This window comes from Anopheles coustani, chromosome 2, assembly GCF_943734705.1.
Source record: "Anopheles coustani chromosome 2, idAnoCousDA_361_x.2, whole genome shotgun sequence".
Lineage (NCBI taxonomy): Eukaryota > Metazoa > Arthropoda > Insecta > Diptera > Culicidae > Anopheles > Anopheles coustani.
This window is the reverse complement of record NC_071289.1, coordinates 88,614,244-88,635,103: the sequence shown is the minus strand read 5'-3', so window position 1 is coordinate 88,635,103 and position 20,860 is coordinate 88,614,244. Positions and strand designations below refer to the sequence as shown.

Here is a 20,860-nt window from a genome sequence, read left to right as displayed (position 1 = left end):
TTAAAAAAGGAGCAATTTAATGGGACGTCGATTTGGTGCTGGCTTTCGGAAGGATTGGGAACGTTAATCCATCGCATATCGAGACACAATCGGCCGAAGGATGGCGCCTCCGAAGGCCACGAAAGTCAATGTGACGGCCATTCTTACGCTTACTTTCCCTATGGCCATCCACGCATTTGCCGTTTAATTCCTTTGGCGTCTGGTGGAATGCTCCGTTGGCGGGCAGCAGTTGTCTGGCGGTTTTCCCTTTTTTTGTGTATGCGTGCGTTGTCATTGTCCAATCGTGTTCAGAACCACGCGCCCCACGACCCCAATAATCGCGTGTTTTGCGTTTTTTGGGCGCGTCGTACCCGAGGCAATTGTACTTTTCATTTTCGACTTTGCTTCCGTTACGGTGAAATAATTCAATTTCCCTCCAAACTGGTTACAAAACTGTCCCTCTCCCGCTAAAGCCAAACGCCGGAATCGAGGGAAGCAGAACGCCGCGATGACATCTCCAGTGGGAGGAAGCAAAACATTGGATGGGTGGACGGATGGCGCAAATGGTGCAAATGTGGGGACCGAAATCGAAATCATCCAACCGCCACTTCCGGCGACCATTTCCACCAACCGTCCGCCCATGCCGCTCGTTTGCTCGTTGCTCGTTTAAATTTATTCGCTTTGTTCGCACACACACGCACCGTGGTGGGACCATGGCGAGAGTGGTGGGACGGTGAAAGAGAGGTGCCTTTTACGCATCTCAACGTGGTCCCTTTTCCATATCCGGATCCACCATCAAACTCGCCCGGCGGGGCGGAAGAGAACGAGGTCCGCTTTGAAGTCGCCAAGAATGTCGTCTACAGCGAGGGAAGGGAAGGGGTGAGGAGTGCACTATCAAATTGAATTAAAAAAAGCACCCAGGCCCAGGGCATTACCGCCATCCCAAGTCCAAGCTGTCGGACCGAAACGCGGCCGGCCGTAGGTGTCCGTCGGATGAGTCACGCCACCGTTCGCGTCTCGCGACGCTGGTGACGATGAGTAGATGAGCCCGATGTGTTGATGATGGGCCACCCCGCTCTTCCGTACCTTGAAGGTGTGCGCGAAAAGTAATACCCCGTTTCGCACACCCCATCTAACAATGGACGACCACAAATGCAACGTGGAAAGGTACGGACGATGCTTTATTAAAATAATGTACCGAATGGTAACACTCCATAACTCACACTAAAGACTTGAGTGAGTGAGTGAGTGAGCTGTCCACTGACTAATAAAGTTAATGAGTCCAGGAAATGGGATGGAAAATTCAATTAAAATTAGAACCAGTTTTGCTGTAAAACAAAGGCATGAAGTAATTACTCTTGTACTTGTTCTACGGAATTCCTGTTTTCCTTTAAGTAACTTTGTGTTCTTTTAGATTCCAATTCATTCACATTGCAACTAAAGCCACGCATCCAGAGAAGAGTTATCAAACGCCAGTTAAAAAGTTATTTCTTATACGAAACACTTACTGTGACTGTATACTTTAGTTTGTATTGTTGATGATTCATTAGGCATATAGAAATAAACTGAAATGGTATTAAAAAAATCAAAATATTTAAAGTTTTTTAGTATCAGTAGTAAGCTACATCTATATACATTTTTGTTTACAATCTATGTATACTCACATTGCCTGAAAAAGAGTTGTATATACCATTTTACAACCATTCAATGACTCAATGATTTTAAATTGAAATAAAAGCGTATTGTTCTAAATGATTTTGAAAAAAGGATTCTTTCTTATGCTATACGTACTTTTTTATTCTACTCGTTGCCTTAATTCATTACAATCACATTTTACTTGTAATGAAATACTAAAATTGGTGTTTGTTGTAAAGCACAAAATGTAATAATTATTTGCTCTACCAGGAATCAAGTAGTTATTCAAATTCATGAGCAAAACTTCCGATTTGTAAATAATATTTTCCCGTTTGTTTGACAGTTTATCGAATTCTTTAAGAAAATCTCTCTCTTCCTACTTATGAACCACTTGCCGTACTTTCGTTTACCGCAAGCTCATAAATTGGGCACGAGAATGAGTTTGCTCGTTTGCTTTGTCTTCTGTGCAAGCTCCTCCAGAAGACATTACATTAACACTCCTCCGGCCTTACCGCGAGTGTCCTCGAGCTGTAGCATTTTGCGTTTGACAGTTCATGCGTTCATCTCCACGGATCTTGGGCCCGCTCGAGGTGTTATTTATTCATCAAGCGTACGCAAAGAATGGACGTCTTCTGCTCGACTTAGAATGCACCACTTGTTCGGACAATCGCCTGCGCCGGCTTTCTTCGGTCGCCAGAAGAAAATTCTCTCCAGGTTTTCATTGTTCTCCCTCCCCCCGGTTGGAAAGAAAATGCGCCGCACGGGTTAATGTTGGTAATTTCATTGCTCATGTCGGTTCAGAATTCTGTCCCAGTCTCTTCGTCAAGTGAGAGGAGCCTGTGATTACCACAAACCCAACACCACTCAGACAATGTTGACGGGTGTGTGTGTGTGTGTGTTTGTAAGCAAGGACGATACGGTGCAAAATTATGCCGCTGTCGACATGTCCTTGCGACACGTGTCCATTTTCTGCTCAACAACGCACTCGACAGCAAGGCAAACGCGAAGGATCACGTACTTTTACCATCATTTTTACACCCATAGCCTTTTTTATTGTTTTCTGTAGTTCTCTACGTGCTTTTGAACTTTTGCAATCGGTAAGGCGTTGAAGATTATCCAACCACGTGAACAACACGACGATGAACCCCGATTAACCCCCCTGATTATCGTTGAATGTCCTTCCATAAGAGAGAACTTTCACAAAGTTTTATTTAAATTTGTCATCAAAATTGTTTCATGTTTTTAACAACAAATCCAAATCCAACATCTTTTCTTCACTTTTCAGTGTTTTTGGGGCGATCTGTCACGTTTATCCTAACATTGTTTGAGTCTTAGGCCCCCGAAGCCCACTCTCCCCCCTTTTCACTCAACACCCCTTTACGCTTCCTTCCGGCTTATGGTTGCCATTATTGTAACGCCATTCTCATCGGGCGGCCATTGCACTTCCGGATTACGCGCGTACATGCAACACGTTCGCTTCCTTGTGCACGTCTACCCTTTCGAGTGTGTGTATCGATTGCACACGAGGCACCCCCCCCCCCCCCCACCCCCCTGTGTTTGGATTAACTACTGGCCGCATTGTCGTTGTTGTGCTTGTTGTTGTCGCAGGCGCGAGCACAAACGTGATGAAATAAATTCATTTGTGTGCCGGATCGTAAACGGAACGGGAGAGAAATGCACGCTGCCCGGGCGTTGTGTGTGCATTTTGGCTGCATACGATGTGCACATTTTCACGGCGTTTCCCTTCATCAACGTACGTGGCCATAAAGCAACGGAACAGCGTGCAGTTAAGTGCACGCGGGTTTGCCAATAGCTTGTACCCCCGGAGGCCGCTTTATGAGCTCCAAAGCGAGTGAAATATTTCGCCAAACGGCTGCTGCCGACAATGACGAGACGAAAATATGTGTGTACATTTCACAGATTGTAATTGGAAAACGTTGCCCGTGTCACCTCCAACCTCAGGCATTCCGTGCCTTCCTTAGCAGATGGAGTTAATTTTCTCTCCAAACAAATAACTCTTCCACCAGACAGCCTTCTGTTGTATTTACAGGCGAACGCTATTCTTGGTGAAACACAGACCGAAAATGGTTCCCACTCCCGCCAGCTGCTGGCAGCAAGGATCCACGAGAAATGGTTTCTCCGTGTAACTGACCTACTTTAAATCGATCGAAACAGTCCCGTTTTTCATCTCAGGTTTTCTATAGATCCTGTTTTACTACTACTTTTCGGAGGGAGTCGGAAAAGCAACGAGTGTACCGAATGTAACCGTTGTTCACAGTGTGCCAGCACCGGGTTATCGACCACTTTTCGTCCCAATTTTTCCCCATCTTCAGCGAAACAAAGCACCATTTAAACACGACGGTGGTGGACGAACACACTCCCGAGCTGGGAAAAGCAATTTTCTTTCCCGCACTTGCCAACACCGCCTATCTGCTGCACACCTGAAAATGGTCGGTTATTTGGGATTCGAGCGATGTAAAACTTTTGCACCGGATTTTCTTTGTTATTCTGGCGTAATGTTTCTGTTAAAAAGAAACGAAAGAATTGGAATTTGGAAGTTTGGAAATGGAAATATTGTTTTAACAAAATTACAAACAACTTCTACGATACACAAATTTTCCTTTGTAGCTAAAAAATCGCATGAATTTCTTTAAACCTCTTGAACATTCCTCCATAACCATCACCACGGTAAAAAGTGTTAAGTATCCATTGCGCATTTGGAATATTTTTGTGCTAAGCTTGAACCTTTATCTACACAAGACAGACATTTGCCCTCGTCCAGCCTTTGTAGATTGAACTTCTCTTAGCATCCAGTTGTGAAATCTAACCGATAAATACTTCGTTGAGCGCTCATTAACATCACTCGGGGAGGGTTTAAAATTTCTTTTGAATACACGCGCAATTACTCACACCGAACGAACGAACGAAATAGTAATAAATGTTTAAAAACTAAATTTTCTTCCGTTATGGAAGTTTATTGATTAGGTTATTGTTGTATGATGTTATTGTAATGTGATTCAAATTTTATATTTTCAACTTCTTCCTTGTGTTGGTACAACATGTTGGTATTGAAAACTAACATGTACATGTTTTGGTTTATTGATTGTTCCGGTTCTGTTTTATTATACCTCCCATTTTGCATTCGGTAGCTTTAAAGGCGGCCTTAAGAACCGCAAAATTCGAGTGTAATAAACTTCGATCAACTTATTTGCGCCTTCCTAAACCCATCCGGATATTTAAAAGAGGTAGCGGCTAAAAATGTTACGACTTAAAATAAACCCTGTACCGCCGTATTGGTCGAAACGACACGTCATATTTGTGCACTCAAAAAACGAATAAAAATAATAAAATAAAATAAACCACCCCTAGCGTGACTCAGTCCGCCACCGGGGGCCGGCCGGAGTTCCTTTCACCGCAACGAGAAAAATATCCACGAGAGGTGGACAGTTGGACGTTTTTGTTGCCGTTTTGTGTTTTGCGCGGATGAGAATCTTAAAACAGAGCCCCAACAAGCGAGCAAGGGTTCTGTGGAATGCGGAAAGATGTGGGTTTATGTCCGTCGAAATTGCACGCTTTTTTCATGCACGAAGAAAAATATATCCTCAATAAAAATGGTACTATGTGGGGGGGCGTGTGTAGTACGTTTGGCATAAAATCGTTAAGCAAATACCATACTTTAAATAGCGCACAAACCGTGTTTTGAAGCGATTTGTCTGAACATAATCATGGAACTAATCACTGAAATTTCGCAACCACCATAAATAACACTAGTCTGACGTTTCCGAACATTCCAGACTGAACTAACGGGTAGGTCACGAGGCATACACAACATACAACTAAACCTTCATGGGTTCAGTAACGGGCTTGTGTACATGCGATAAGATCTACCCTGTTTGATTTAAGAGACCTGGCTACAACAGCACCCATTTTCCCCCAGAACCCGGAGTCCTCTTGAAATATTCCCACCTGATGACGGTATATGGCGGTGTTTAAGAGTGCCTGGGGTGTTGACACAAGCGCCACCACTTATGACCCTTTGCCAATTGGGATATTGCTTAGGTTGAAAAGTTCAATAGCTCGTTGGCGCGCTTTTCGGAAGCCATAGGAACAAGGCTGGCATCATAAGCCAGGTAGCCATAAACGGTACGGCACTGCGGTTTAAGCTGCCTACATGTTTAATGACCCTTTAAAGCGGTCGGTAGTCAGCTGTTTGTGAACTGCAGCGATTTGTTACACACCAGGCCGTGCAGAGGCCGTTTGCTGTTCTTGTCTTGGAACCAAATAGCCCCGCATTATGTAAGCGGAACTGCAGCAGAAAGCGGCATCGTCAGGCATCGAAATACATCATCGTGCCTTAGTGTGTCAGAGGTTAACGGGCGTTTAGTTCAACTTCACTTCAGCGAAGGGTGCCTAGAACCGACGGCCTTTTCTGCATGGAACGCTCTGTAAGCCAAGGGCAAAATCTAAACCAAACCCAAGCCAATGCGTGACACGAGCCATTTATGCACCGCTCGGAATGCACTCCATTCTGGTATCTAATTTTCCGTTACCTCGACGCTGGTATGTCACGAGGTGGATTGGCGAAATCAACACCGGGGACCAGCGGTTCGGGTGCGAGAAGAGCGGAGTTGGCGCGAAAAGTGCAGTTTGTGTGATGTGCAGCACGTAAACAAAAAGGAAAATAAAACGCATGAGGAGCTGCTCGGTGGGAGGTTGGGTTGGGTGAGTTTTTATCTCCGATGCTGCCATTATTTCATCACCACTTCTGCGCACATGGATGCCCAAACGGTGTGGTTCACTATGTCACCAGTGACATTTCAACTAGCCTGTGGCAAGAAGCTTCACTTTCGGTCGAGATCTGATTGTCGGTTGTTTAATTGAAGCACAATCCGCGTGCCATGGTATGGGGGGGCAGCGGAAGGGAACAATTGGTCAATCAGGGAATGTGGCCGAGTCTACCGACACCACAAACCAACCTGTTTTGGTTGCTCCAAGTGTCAGCGTTGGAGAAACGCAATTTGAATTGCGTTTTATTCCATGCGAACTAACCATTTCAGTGTATTGTTTGCCACAAGCACCACCAAAACATCCTGTTTGATCTTATTACTTTGAGGAGTTCGAGGTTTTTTTTGTAGATAGTTTAATATTTTTTCGTTTGTTTTCATTTAAATGATATTGATAAATAGTTTATGTTGGAAACTGTTCCAACACTGTGCAAAGGCAAAGGAAAATAAGTATTTCATTAGGAACCGCTTTGGTGCGGAACCAACAAATTAGTCTTTTACTCAACGCTGATGTTTGTACAATGGTTCATCGCGCCCAAACGAGCCCTATTTAAAACCTTCCACGGGCGAAACCGTTGCCAAGGGTCATCGATCCTCTCGATCGGCCGATCCGTCAGCTGATCGATGATGTTCCCTTTTGAGCTTATCACTTTCACCGGGCACTGTTTTTAGCCGAATTGACAGCTGGCGTTAGAAGCAAAAGTGTTTCTAACAGTTGGTAAACAATGATTATTGTCAAACGAGTTAGACATTTTTATTTAATCCAATATCGAAAAGACATTTATTCATTGGATGAATCAAATATCTGATGCAACATGTCATCCCTATTCTGCCCTCAAGAAATCCATCGTTACAGGTCATCCACCTCAAAAACAGACCGATTCCTACGGGTGATGTCAATCAGCTTAAGTAAATGTTCGACCTTCTGATGATGTTGCTGCAGCAATAAAATACTTTCTTCGGGCCAGAGTTTCCGTCGACGCACCACCAAATAGGGGCACGATAAAACCATGTCAGGGTGATTGGAAAATCTCTAGGCCGACGTCACCATTTTAGCCATTTAACTTTTGACATCGTGCCGGCCAAACCCGGTCTGAGCCTTCCAGCGGCTATGGATTGTCGTGCAGCACATTTTTCTCCCCAGCCACAAGGTCAACTTCAAAACTTCGGTTGGGGCTTAAAACATTCTGGGCGAAAGTTGGATGGTTGAACGAACATTTATTTATTCGTGCTGTGGGGTGCTCCATGTCCGTTCCTTTGGTGAAGGAAATCCGGAGAACCTCAAACCCCCCTGATTCCAAGCTGTGTAGCACTCACATACACTTGAGGTTTTGTAAAACACCGGGAAAAACTACTGCCAGACGAAAGGACGACGTTTTGCTTTTTATTCATGTCACTTTCGCAATTCGTTTTCCCCGGGGTGTACCACATGGATCCGTTAAAATAAGGCCCCACCTACAGAGAGAGAGAGATGGTACCGAGGATTGCGTGCAACCGAGCAACCCTTTTTTTCATACCAAACGACCGCATGTTCTAGGGCCATTGGGATTTTAAAGCCCCCCTTCATTTGTCCGCATCCTTGTTGTGGAATAAAGGTAGCGCAATGTTGGTGCAAAACGGAAGCCATTGTTTCGCGTTTGAAGACGGCACGGCCGGTCAGGTTTTTCCGGCGGAAGTAACCGCCGATCCGGTAACAACAGAGAGCGTGGAATTGCAACATAAAATACCCCGTTTCGTCCGAAAAGGAGACCTGATTTGAATATTTTTAAAAATAGCCCCCAATGTGGGTTAGAAAATGGAACACATAATGAGTGAGGATTTATTGAGGAAAGGCACAACATGTAGCCATTTCCCATTAGATGCATATGGACTATAATTACATCGATTGTGCAATTGTTCCATATTTGCTCAAGTGCTATGTTTCTTTTTTTTCAACCGAGTGGAAAAACAAAGAACTACTCAAAATGGCAAGAATGTTGAGTTGGGCGAGGTTGCTGGTGTACTTTGGAATTTTTCTCCCGGTGGGTGGCAGCGCACATGTGGGTCAGTAGTTGCACGAAACTGAAGCGGGCCCCTGACGGTGAACTGGCTCAAGTTTGTCGCATAGCTTCGTGCCATGGGGGGAACGACGACACGCCTTACATCCGACGTCGAGTGGAAGTGGAAAGAACCGTTCGGGTGGAAAATGAAGTTCAGATGCGAAAACGCTGCAGGGTGTTTTGGTACACCGAATCGATTAAACGTGCTACAAATCAGGCAAAGCCAGTCGTTTAAGTTTTTTGGAAGCATCCACCGAATCAAAAGCGGAAACAACAGAGAAAAATTAGACTTTGCAGATGACGGCAGGAAACTGGAAAGAGCAAACAACAGCTGGAGCTCTAAGATACAGAACGGAAGTTTGGGAAGAAAATAAATTAAAAAGAACATCAATAAGCAGTACGGCCAACGAAAATCCGGTAAGCCCAACGGGAGGGCGGGCTAGCTATTTAAAATCATCTGCTCACTAGTGATGTGTAAATTCGACAAAAAACCGAAACCGCTCCCGAATGACTCCACCAATATTGAAAGCGGCTCCGTAAAGTAGGTGCAATACTCCGAGCTCGGAACCGTCCGGAGCCGCTAGTCGGCAGCCGGAGCCGTCCGGAACCGTCCGGAACCGTCCAGAGTCATCCGGAGCCGGCTCTGGCTACCGATTACTCCGACGGCTCCGGACGACTCCGGACGGTTCCGAACGGTTCCGGACGGCTCCGGATGGTTCCGGATGACTCCGGACGGCTGCGACGGCTCCGGCTGCCGACTAGCGGCTCCGGACGGCTCCGGACGGCTCCAGACGGTTCCAGATGGTTCCGAACGGCTCCGGACGGTTCCGGACGACTCCGGACGGCTGCGGACGACTCCGGACGGCTCCGGACGGCTGCGACGGCTCCGGCTGCGACGGCTCCGGCTGCCGACTAGCGGCTCCGGACGGCTCCAGACGAAATCGTGGGTTTTGCTAAGCCGGAATCAGAGCCGGTTTAAAGATGCTCGGAAGCGGTTCTGGGTGGTGGGTGCGGTTCCAAGAACCCACCACTATTGCTCACGCGTCCGGTCGAAGTACGTGTTTCAATTCCGACTGGCATATTGGCCAGTTTGGTGGAAAACGCAAATAAAAAAACGATGCCCTAGGTCGAGGACGCGCGAGAACGTGAAAATGGGAACAAACTGCGGTAGAAAACTGCTCACGAAAACTCCCTCGTTACGTTCTCCGGGTGTCAATTTGCTGCCCTCCTTGCTTTCGTGACCGCGCAGACAAAGGTTCGACGAGAACCACCCATCGTCCTTCGGAATACCGCTGCACACAACACAATGGAACGATGCATTCCGTCGCCACGAAGGTATCTTTCGGCATCCTTGTTGAACGCTTATCCCCAGATGGAGCGACTTTAAACCGGGGGGAAACTTCCTTCCATAAGGATCTTTCCAAGTGTCTGCTTTAACGCGGAGGTCTCTACTCCAAAGGACAAAGTAGAGTATCGTTTTGGGAAGGATTTAAATTCTTAATGAATTGAAAGCACATCTTTGCCTTTGCCCCAGCTTCGCTATGATTTTTATTTTCTTTCTTTTGAATTTCCCCCCTGGGGTCGTGGGAGAATATTTGTCAGTAGAGATGCCAGCCATCTTTGTTCGCAATACCAGTGAAAAAGTAAGGCAAGAGGTCGACCTAAGCTTCCCCGGCGAACGAGCATCACAAAATGCCAGAATTTTCATCCCGAACCCTTTAGGATAACCCTTGAGGATGAAACATAGCAAGGGAAGGGAAAAAAGTTATTTTCACCTTTTTTCCGCAATCCTGGCGAGATGAGGGGTTGGTTGGGACAGGTTGAGACATAAACCCACTCCAGTTTTACTCGTTTTCCACACGTGGCAAGGATTCTCGTTAGCTTAAGCATCCTTCCTGGTGGTTTTCGTTCGTCCATGAACGGCGTAAAGATTCTCGTTCGATGGAGATCAAATATTGATACAATGTTAACCACAGCGGAGCTCCATTCCGGGCGTTCCGGGACGAGCCAGCAAGAGACACATGCCAGCAGAATACTAGCACATCATCGTTCTCTCTTTACCAGTGGATTTCGTACCCGGCTTAGGATACCATACGATAGCATCCTGTACAGTTGCCCTCGATACGGGATGATAGTTCCTCCACGGGAACATAATGTTTCTCTTGAGCTAAGGAAAAAAGCATCTCCTCCTACCACCTTCTTGGTGGGTGAATTTATGTGAAAAAGTATGCGAGAAACTCTCGTTGGCCCATAATTTCCTTCTGCGCGTTTGCTTTTTTTCATCCTTTAAACATTTGAAAGCATTGGTTACAGCAATGTCAACAACTCAGTCCTTTACTATTTTCTTTTCCAACCTCGCCACAACAAACTGAAATGGCAAAAAGTGCCTTGAGGAGGCAAGTTGTCCGTTCATAAACTAAACTGTGGTTGGAAGTGGACGCCGGGCCGCTTCGCTTATCTATGATGTATACTATTAAACTTTTATCTAGCTGCACTCGTTGTCGTCGTCGATCTTACGGCATTCGTTTTTCTTAAAGCTTGCATCACTGACCTAGTTCTATGCCATCGAAAAACCGTTCGCTGATGTGTGTTTTTTCTTCTCGCTTTTCTCTCTTTTTAGGTAAGTCAACGAAGCGCACCCCTCAACGCTAATAGAACGCGGAGAAATGGCACAGAGCAGCATATAAACGATGTCGTAAACGGTGGAGTAAAGACTATAGAGTGCGCCAAGACAACGGAATGTCTTGAGGATGGGATATGCTTCGCTTTTGTGTCGAGAAGGAAGCTGTGGCTGCAAGTGATGAACGCAATTCTTTTCGCGCTCAGTTAAGAGGAATGAAGTATGTCTGTCTGTCGGTTGGAGCGCTAACTTCGTGCAGTTATTGTTAGCGACACGCGCTTCGAGGGAGCGCACGCCACGAGACACAACCCGGCAAGGTCATTTTCATAAACAGCATTGCAGCACCCCTCGTCCCACTTCATAAACCAAACCCCTAAGGGTGTCAAAGTGCAGCTGGTGGGGTAGAATGCGTTGAAGAAGAAAAAAGGAGCCCTCCCAGTGGGTGTTAAACATGACGCTGATAACACAATCTGCGACCAATCTGGGACCAATTTGCGCATCATCCCGGTCGGTCGGTTGTCGAAATTTTCGCCAATGATTATGTGTGCGAAACGGGAAAACGGAGAGATTTCGAAGAAGCACGTCTGCGAGCAACCGAAACCCCGACAATCTGCGCCCACAATTTGCTCTGCAAATCGGTGCCTGTCCCGTGGGACGAAATCATGGGTGTCACTAGACTCGCAAGACGTTGTCCTGAGCCCACGTCGTCACGCGATAACAGCCATTCTTCTTTGCTCTCTAAAGCACGAGAAATTGAAATCTCGAGGCGCAGATGGACTGCATCTCGCTCATCTCGTGCCGCCGCCCACACGTACGATGTCGACAGAGCAGAAAGTGCATAAATGTTGGCTGGTGCTCCCGTGCAATCTGATACGCAAGCGTAGGCCGGTGTCCGCAAGAGCTCTGCTGCGGGGAAGCTGTGGGTGACACTATTGTGTATCTCTTCGTTTTATTATCGGCTACAACGTGAAATGGAACACGTGTCGGGGAAGTCGAATAGACTCTCAGCAGCCGTAACCCAATACCGACGGCGCAATGTGGTTGATATTCGTTGCAAAATGTTATCTGGAGCCAAGTTTCTTAACACTGCATGCTGCCGCTTTGGGGAACCATAACGCCAACAGTTCAGCTGGTTGATTAAAAATGACACCTTTTATGTCATTTTATCCAGTTACTTGAGATGTTTTTTCTCGTTTAAGTAAAACTTGATAATTTTGTGAGAATAGATTTCCTTATTTGCGAAAACCAAATGCAACGATAAATGAAAACGAAATCAGATAATTTCTCTCGCAATAGGATATCTCCTATCCGATTCGAATCAATTCCGCATAGCACGATCGATTGCATCTCGTTCGTGGGGGGAGAAGGGGAGTGAAATAATTCATCCGGTAGCGAAACACATACTATTTTATTGACCGAAAGATCACCCGCCAGCACCAGCCATCCTTTGACAGCCTTATAACATCTCATCAACAATCGGCCCAAATCTCCTCCCGAAGTGTTCCCGGGTTTGATTTCACGACCAACCAATCAATCAATCAATCCTATCGATTACGATTACGTCGCCTGCAGTCAGGCCAGTCAGTCAGCCGTTCAGTTAACCCCACGAATCGCTGTTGTGTCCTCGTTCGCCACTTCACGCGTGATCCCCCCTTCCTGTTCCCGGGGAGGAAAATCCGAAGCATTTCCCGCTGCACTTCTTCTGCGAGCCCCCTTGCGGTGTTGATTTATTTCCACGCTCGAGTGCTGGCATACTCATCACACACGGGTAGAAGTGGATCACTATCGTACTCCACCCCCTAAGCCACTGATTCCTGCTCCTTTCCCTGTTCGGCGGAGATATGGACCGTGATGCTTGCTGCGAGCATGTTGATTAAATAATTAATTATGTATCTTTCCCGGCAGCTGCTACTATCCGGTTCGGTTCGGTTCGTTTAGTTGGCGGTCGGTTCTTGGTGTTGTTTCTGGCTGCATTAATGTGCACCGGCTGTGGGTGCATTCTTGCCTGTTCTCTGATCTTCTATTTTTTTTCTATAATTTTATTCACTCCACTGCACCTCACTGCTTTCTATGCCATCGTCCCCATTAGTGCATATCAACACAACAACTGCCGGTGTTCGGTCTCTCTCTCTCCCTCCCTCTCTTTCGCGATTTCTGTCCCTTTTTTCCTTCATTCATAATCGCATCTGGTCGCGTGAATGTGCATCAAACCTCCTTTGCACAATAGAGAACGGGTGGAGCACTGTGTATCGTTCTTCCTCCACCGGGGTGCGTTTCAGATGGTACGCGTTCGGTTTTTCCTGGCGCCAACCTCCCTCCCTTCTGTTTGCGGATGAGTGCGTGCAACTTTCGTGCTCATTTTCTATGCCGCTCCTGGTGCACAAAACGAAAAAGAAAAAAAAACTGCACCACTCTGCAGTTGTCGTAACAGTCGAAGTCAAGCAGAACTAGTTACTTCACTTCATTATTATGTTTTTATTCTGCCTTACTATTTCTCTACCTACTGCTCCCTGCTTCCTTGATTGGCAGCAACTGCCTGCCCGCCTACCATACCCCGTCTCGTCCCGTGTCTTTCTAGACGGGTATACCGGCAGCCCATCCATGATTTATTAATAACACGCCTATTTGCGTTCGGGGCACTGATTTATAATCGCTCGATGAAGCGGCGGCACACTCACTCGTGCGTTCTTCGTTTGATGGGAATGCTTAAGGCACTTGAAAAGTTGGCCCACTTGGATGGATGGTGGCTGGCTGTCAACAGCATCGAACATCGCGTTTGGAAGGAATGTTGACGGGTTTTTAACTTTTTCCTGGCAACACGACCACCTTACGGCATAATTATTTTCATAATCGGCCATTCGGTGTCACCTTTGGCAGCGCAGAGTTATTTGATTGGCAATTATGGGTTTTATTGCGGGCACTGGGAAGGAGAATGAAATATGTCGGTGTGGACATGTTACCGAAACGTTCTTTTCGTTTTAGATTGTATGCTATCGTGCTTCCGTTAGGACACAGTATCATCGAAGCAGAGGAAAGATATACACGCGATGATGGACCAACTTTAGTACGGAAACCCGTAAATGCCGACAACGACAACGCCCCCAGAAGAAGCACCAAAAGTGAGACAGTTTAGGGCATTCTTAATCGGGTATTACATGCCAAATCGCGATGGAGAACGATACGCCGTTACATTGACGACCCTACACCACAACCACCGGTGCTTTCGAGCCCGTGTCTTGCATGGCCAAATCGTTACGCCCCCATGGTAATTAGGCCTCCGGCTCGCACAACGCTCCCCGGCCAATTCGGTGTTTTTACGGGCTCAATCATCGAACGGTATCGGTACAAACAATTTACCTAATCTGATTGCATGCAAAGGCAATGATGCGCCTCCCGTAAACGAGAGGGAGGAAAACGAATAAGAGCCGGTAGCATAAACAGCGCCAAAATAGGGGGGGAAATGGCGATGAGTTACGATCGTGGAATAGAAGTATGCACCGGCGGAGAAATAGTTGCTAGCTGCCAATGGTGGCTCCACTCCAGTGGCCAGTCGACGATCGTTTCCGGTCTCCGAACGTTGCACCAACGAAAAAAAAAAACTACCGTTGCGCCAAAGAACGCCCATCCACGGGTATGGGGAAAAGAAAAAGGAACGGTTCCCTCATGGTAATTCCGGCACAGAACAGAGTTCCCTTCCACGATGGCTCCACCGATAAAGATTGCGGCCGGAATCGGTCGGTGCTTGTTGGAATCGGTTCGATAGTCCCGTCTTCTTGCTTTATTTTCCCCCTTTTCTTTCCGCCCAGAGAGGCCTGTAACTTTTTCCGTTCTAGTGTAGTAAATTTACGCGAAACATGCAATCGGAAGCCGCCGGGAGTCTCAGCCGGAAAATGTTGCCCCCTGGGAGTTTGCTGTTCGTGTGTGTGTTGCCGTTCGGGAAGGAATGGATACCCAACCGGTGCGCCGGTTCGCTCGGTAGCTGTTTCCGGCTGGCCAACTTTATCAACCGTTCGGCAACATTTCACATTGCACGATTGAAAGATAGCAAACGTCGATAGTAAAAACCAGGGACATGAGAATTAAGAGTGTAGTGTTCTCTATGTTTCATTTTAGTTTTCTCCTTTTAAAGGATCACATGATAAAAGCGAGTTTCGAGGTTGAGGAGTTGATTCTGCCCGAAGAGAGACACCCGGATTGCAAAAATAAGGACGACTTCCCGTCGGTTGTTTTGCCCGCAAGGTTCGCTTTAACAGTTAAAACCAGACCTGCGGTGTTACTTTTATGTTTTAAGTACAAAAAAATACAACGTTACAGCGGCAAAGGGTTTGCCACCTCGGGCCATAGTATCCACACACTCTACCAGAGTGTTGTTTTATCACCCAATGCTCGTAACTTTCTCACGTTCTCCTTTCTGGACGTTTCAGTTCCGTCCTGCGGCAACACATAAACCAACCTCTGGGTTGCTGTGTGAGTGTAAAACAAAACACCATTGCGTTGGAGCACGAACTTGAGGTTCTAAATTTGTTGAGAAAAAAATATTACTTCATTCCCATCTGTCGCGTATATTCCTTTCACCTTTCATAATTCCATATTCTGGTGGGACACCCATAATCCTTCCTACATCCTTTTATCTGTCCAAGTGTGGGTATATCCGGATGCCATCGACCCCAGCTCTCGTCAAGCGTCCTCCATTCGTCTGGTGAAAAACAAGAGTCGGTAGAGTTGTCTGTTACCATTCCGGATGAATGGCGGCGAAGGATTTCTGCCCCTTTTTTCCTCTCTCTCTCTCTACCTTCCATTGCAATCATCGGCACAATTACAATTGCAATGCCGTCGGTCTGATGGGAGAATCGCCCATTGACAGGACACGGTCACGTAATGACGATGTGCTTCGTTATTCGCGCCCTCGTTGGCGCTGTTCGGGGCGCATTTACTGAAAGCCGGTAGCTTGTGTCGGCTGTCGATTGCAAATGATGACAAAAGTCCGTTCGAGATTAATCCGTCACCGTGTTCTGTTGGGGAGGATTGTAAATTGCAACTAGAGAAGAGGTTTTTGCACACAACGTTCAGAAAGAATGAGTTTCACTTCTTCTTTAAAGCATATAAATCATTTTAAAATATTTTTCTTAAACATAAACCAATTTGCCAAGTGCAATAATCTAATCGTAGATTGGATTATATTGAAAAACATGTATCGGCATTTAAAACCCCATTTGCTTGATTCTAAAAATCATCTCTTAAGTATTAAAAACCGTACCATCCACGTACTTAAAATTAAACAACACAATCACTGAACGATGAGTGAAAAAGGTTTTTGGTTCAGAAAAGCAACAAACAGTTGATTTTCCATTAAAAACCATTGTCGTTTGCAAATCACGTGACAAACCGTCGTCCTCGGCTTGCATGGATTGCAAAACGTGCCAAAGTGCAACCAACCTCACACTTCTTAGTGCCTTCCAATCCATTCCTTTTCCCAAATACCTAAAACTCCGCACGGGAAAAACGAAACGTCCAAGCCATGCAGGCATTACCCACCCCGGACGCGAACGTGGGCCCCAAAGCGTGCCCAGAAGATTGCGGCTTATTTAGCGCTTGATTTAGCGCCAACTCGACCCGAGCCGGTGTCGAGAAATGTTCGGTGTTGTCAAAGTGGTCGGCAAAAAGATGGCCAACGAAGAAGCGACCGTTCAGTGAGACATGTTGATTGACTGGCGGACGTCTGCAGCTCGAGTCAAGGGAAATGATCTTCCTATCTAGGCTTCGGTAAGAGGGATGATGTCAAATACGTTTGCAGATTTCGGTTCGTGGTGGTTTGGTTGTTTGCGGAGAGGGACGAGTTGTGCCCAAAAAGTGTCAAGTGGCATGGATCTAAGTCATTATTTTGTTAACTTGTCAAAGCGTTACGAGATATAAAATATAGAGAAAGCAAAGGATAATATTATTTAATTTGGGTTTAGGTAAATGGGGTTTAAGTGCGGAGGACTTATTTTAAAATGATGATCATTTAATGTGGGCTCAATGGGCTTAAGCTAATCACTATAGGCGTAATTGGAGCTAACTAAATCGATCCAGAATTCCGCTTAAACCTGATCATTCATTACCAAAATGAATCGATCAACCTGCTACGGAAAACAAAGTCATAAAGCAACCGAAAATACGGCGGAAGCTGTAAAATGGTTGCCATTATTCGCACCACCGGGCTTCCTCCGTTCGCCGAATGTAATTTGAATGAAGAAAAGAATTCCATCACGATTTCCTGCCCACAAGATCTTCCTTACCCTCAGGCGAACGCGCAATCTGCTAACACGATCAACAATCGATCGATCGATCGCCCGATTCGAAAGACGATTTATTACATCTTATCATCTCCCCCCTCCCCCCATACGGAGCGAGATCATCTCTTCCGGCATTTAATCTCGAAAGGCGGAACACGGTTCCTCGATGATTCATCCACCGGGGGGTGGCGGTGTGGACCATGTTTAACGACGAACGGCGCACGCCACGGTGAAGTTATTTCTCTTCCGAACGATGTTTGCATTTGTCGATGATTTGTTCGTGTAGTGGGCAGCACACCGATGGTGAAGGCGGGGGGATAATTTATGCGCCAACTTTATGGCTTTTTATGGTCAGAGAAGGGCGCAACATAACAAGCGGAGCGGAAAACAGTTAGAAGACGACGGACGGTGGTGGTGATGTTGATGGATTGGTTGAAGGTTAGCTACGATTTGCTCGATATGTGAAATATGAATCTATTTAAAATGGACTGCTTGCTTGTATTTTTTCATAATTTATTTATATTATTTCACGTTTGTGTAAAATAACTTCCAACATTATGAAACAAGTTATTTTTTTCTGTTCTTTTTTGTCCAATGGAAAGTAATATCTAATTCCTAGTGCCAAATTCAAGCTCACCGGAAACGGCTCCACAATTACTGTGGGGTGCCGTTGCTATTTTTGTATTTTTCTTCTAATAACGCTGTCGAAACGCACCTTCTACATACATATGTGCGTATGAGTTCCGCACGCACATCAACCCAATCGTTATCGGTTCGTACGGAAAAGGCAATCCCGCCACAGCCCCACAACAACTGCTCCGGATGTGGGCAGCACTTTGATGGTCCCAACGGAACGGGGGAACTATAAGGGGACGGGAGCTTGGAGTAAGCATAAGTCTAGCCCGCCAGTAGTCGGCACGTGGCTCCGATGACGAATTCCGCTCCGGTCAGGCGTGAGGGTAGACTGAAGGGTTTTTATCGCACCGTTTCGAATAATCGGAAGAAGCATAAAAATAAACGCAAACTTGCACATACACAACACACACATGTACGACAAGATCATGCTGCGAAACCGCAAAGCATCGATCGTGTAGAGTTGGTCAAATGGTGCGACAGTGAAGTGATGATAAGCCACTGGCTGGAGGGTGGAGAAGGGTTACCAAGGGAGAGAGTAAAGTCAAGGTTAGTGGAGCCACGTGGAGTGATAGGGGAAGTTCATTCGCCAGCATCATTAGCATTAATCGTTTAATGATCTCGACCAAGGGCGGAACCATGTTCGATGACAGAAAAAAAAATAGTTATTTCATATCAAAGTAAAAGAAATAGATGTATTAAAAATCTAGACTATCTCGATTGGTTTTATGTTAAAGGTTTTTCATTTCTTAACTAGTAAACACAAAGAATGATCACTTCAAAAACTCAATTTATTAGTGTTGAGCTGCTATGCCATATTTTTGGTGCGTAGAAAACCCAAAACCCCAATATTGAATCAAACCCACAGACTTCTTTTTGAATGTGACTCATAAGTTAAATATTTTATTTTATTATTTTATCGTTAGGTACGAACAATTTAACTAGCATACGTTGGTATAGACGCTTAACGTTTTTTTTTTCTTTGTGTCAGCCACCATAACGATCGTCGGATTTTCCGTTTGTTGTTCCGTCTATCTAATGACACCATTACCATATATAGCAAAAAGCGTTCTGTAAAGACCCGCGACCAAACGGGTTGCTCACCGTTGGGTTTTGGTTTTTCTTTTTTGGTGGCGATCAATAACCGAGAAATCGGTGACGCGACGATGCGTCGGTGGCCCGCGAATAATGCGGATCAAATTTAACCTCCAGGAAAGGGAGATGATGATGTGTTTTATTCCACCTTAGGTGGTGAATAATCTTATAGATCAGGAGAGTTTTTACAACAGTTTTATACACAGAAATCGGGAGCAACTTTTTTGCTAATGTGTCACGAACAGAAAATAATAAATAAATATAATTTTCAACGATAAATCTAACAAAAGTTGTAATGTTTTTCCTTCCTTTCCGTTACATGTAGAATGTAGAAAATCAAATAATTTCAAGCAAAACATCCAGTATCAATGCTTGATGGCCTTGGAGTTACAGCGTTTTACATTTCAGCTTGCAAACCCGGCAGAGTACGTAAAATCGCAAACAATGCTAGCCTACTGTAAACTAATTGATGCTGAATCGTCAAACCTCCAAATTGCAAACATAAACGGGTCAAGTAGACAATTCGTTACTTTCTAGGATCCACCAAAATAGCTAGCGGTTGAATGTTTGTAGTAGAGACGATCAGTTGAAAGGTACAGGATAAGGTAGCCTATGATCGCCTTTTTGCATCAGAAAACGAGCGCGAATCACAACAATCCTCGCAAAAGTATGCTTTCGACCGGAAAGCGATTTTCCCCTACTTTTACCTGCACCCCTCAACTGGTCTACTACAAACGTCTATGCGCCAACTATGATTGCGGTGGATCCTAGAAAGCGACGAATTGTCTACTTGACCAATTTTTCTTGCCATTTAGAGGTTTGACGATTCAACATCAAATGCTTTACAGTAGGCTTGCATTGTTTGAAAACGCTGTATTACCCAAAAAATAAACCTTCCTATTGCCCGATCGGATTAAACGGCTCCGAGCGCAAATTTACTCCCAAGCAAAACTTATTCTAATGTCATCCGCTCGTTATTTATGTTCCTTGCCGCCGCAGGTCCAATGCAAGAAAATGGGAACAAACGCATCCCATAACTCCGTTTACCGGTGTCTTCAAGAAGAAGATGATCGCCTTAGGGAAGACGATTAATGAATAATAAACGCGCACCACCAGCGAAGGACGAGCAGTCAGTGGGCCATTATGACCCAAAAACAAAAACCTGCCGGGACGACCGGTTCGCGTTCGCCTTGGAATGTGCAGATGATTTCATTTGAATTCTAATTGCCCGCGGGAACGCTTCCTGCGCTTTTCGCGTTTTTCCTTCTAGGGCAGGTTGTTCTTTCTCGCGCGGGTTCGTTTCTGTTGCGTGCGTAGAAACTTTGCACCTTGCGTTAATGGGATGGGTGATAAAATATAGCCGCTTGAAAAAGGGAACATTCAGAGCAGATTGTTGGCTCAATTTGGTGTGGTGTCTGCTCGATTCTACCGTCAATGATGTCAAACGATTTTACGATATTTATTCAAAAATTCATTTTGCTATGTTTATTCTTCCCAGGGTGCCGGTAAGGAAATACGGGAAGCGATCGCCGACCCATCGCCCGAATGCCAGGAGAAGGCCTGGAACATTGTAATACCGCTGGTGGAGAAGCTGAAGCGCTGCTACGAACACTCGCTCGAGCTGGAACGTATCGTACCGAAGCTGCTCGGCCAGCTGGTCGGCGGAAGGTTGAACCCAACGCAGCACCTGGAAACGCAACAGGCCCTCGTGAAGCAGCTGGCCGAAATACTGGAATTCGTGCTGAAATTCGATGAGTACAAGGTAACACCGTAGCTTTGGAAGGCCATCTACAGTTTGTT

At 45.7% G+C, this 20,860-nt stretch overlaps 1 protein-coding gene across 1 annotated transcript in view; it reads left to right on the top strand.

Annotated features, from left to right (window-relative positions):
• Positions 1 to 20,860, top strand: part of LOC131267738 (CYFIP-related Rac1 interactor B) — a 32,173-nt gene that overhangs the window by 7,221 nt on the left and 4,092 nt on the right. Inside the window, exon 2 of the mRNA XM_058270685.1 lies at positions 20,559 to 20,822. Within this exon, the coding sequence (XP_058126668.1) occupies positions 20,559 to 20,822 (264 nt within the window). The remainder of the gene's footprint in view (positions 1 to 20,558; positions 20,823 to 20,860) is intronic.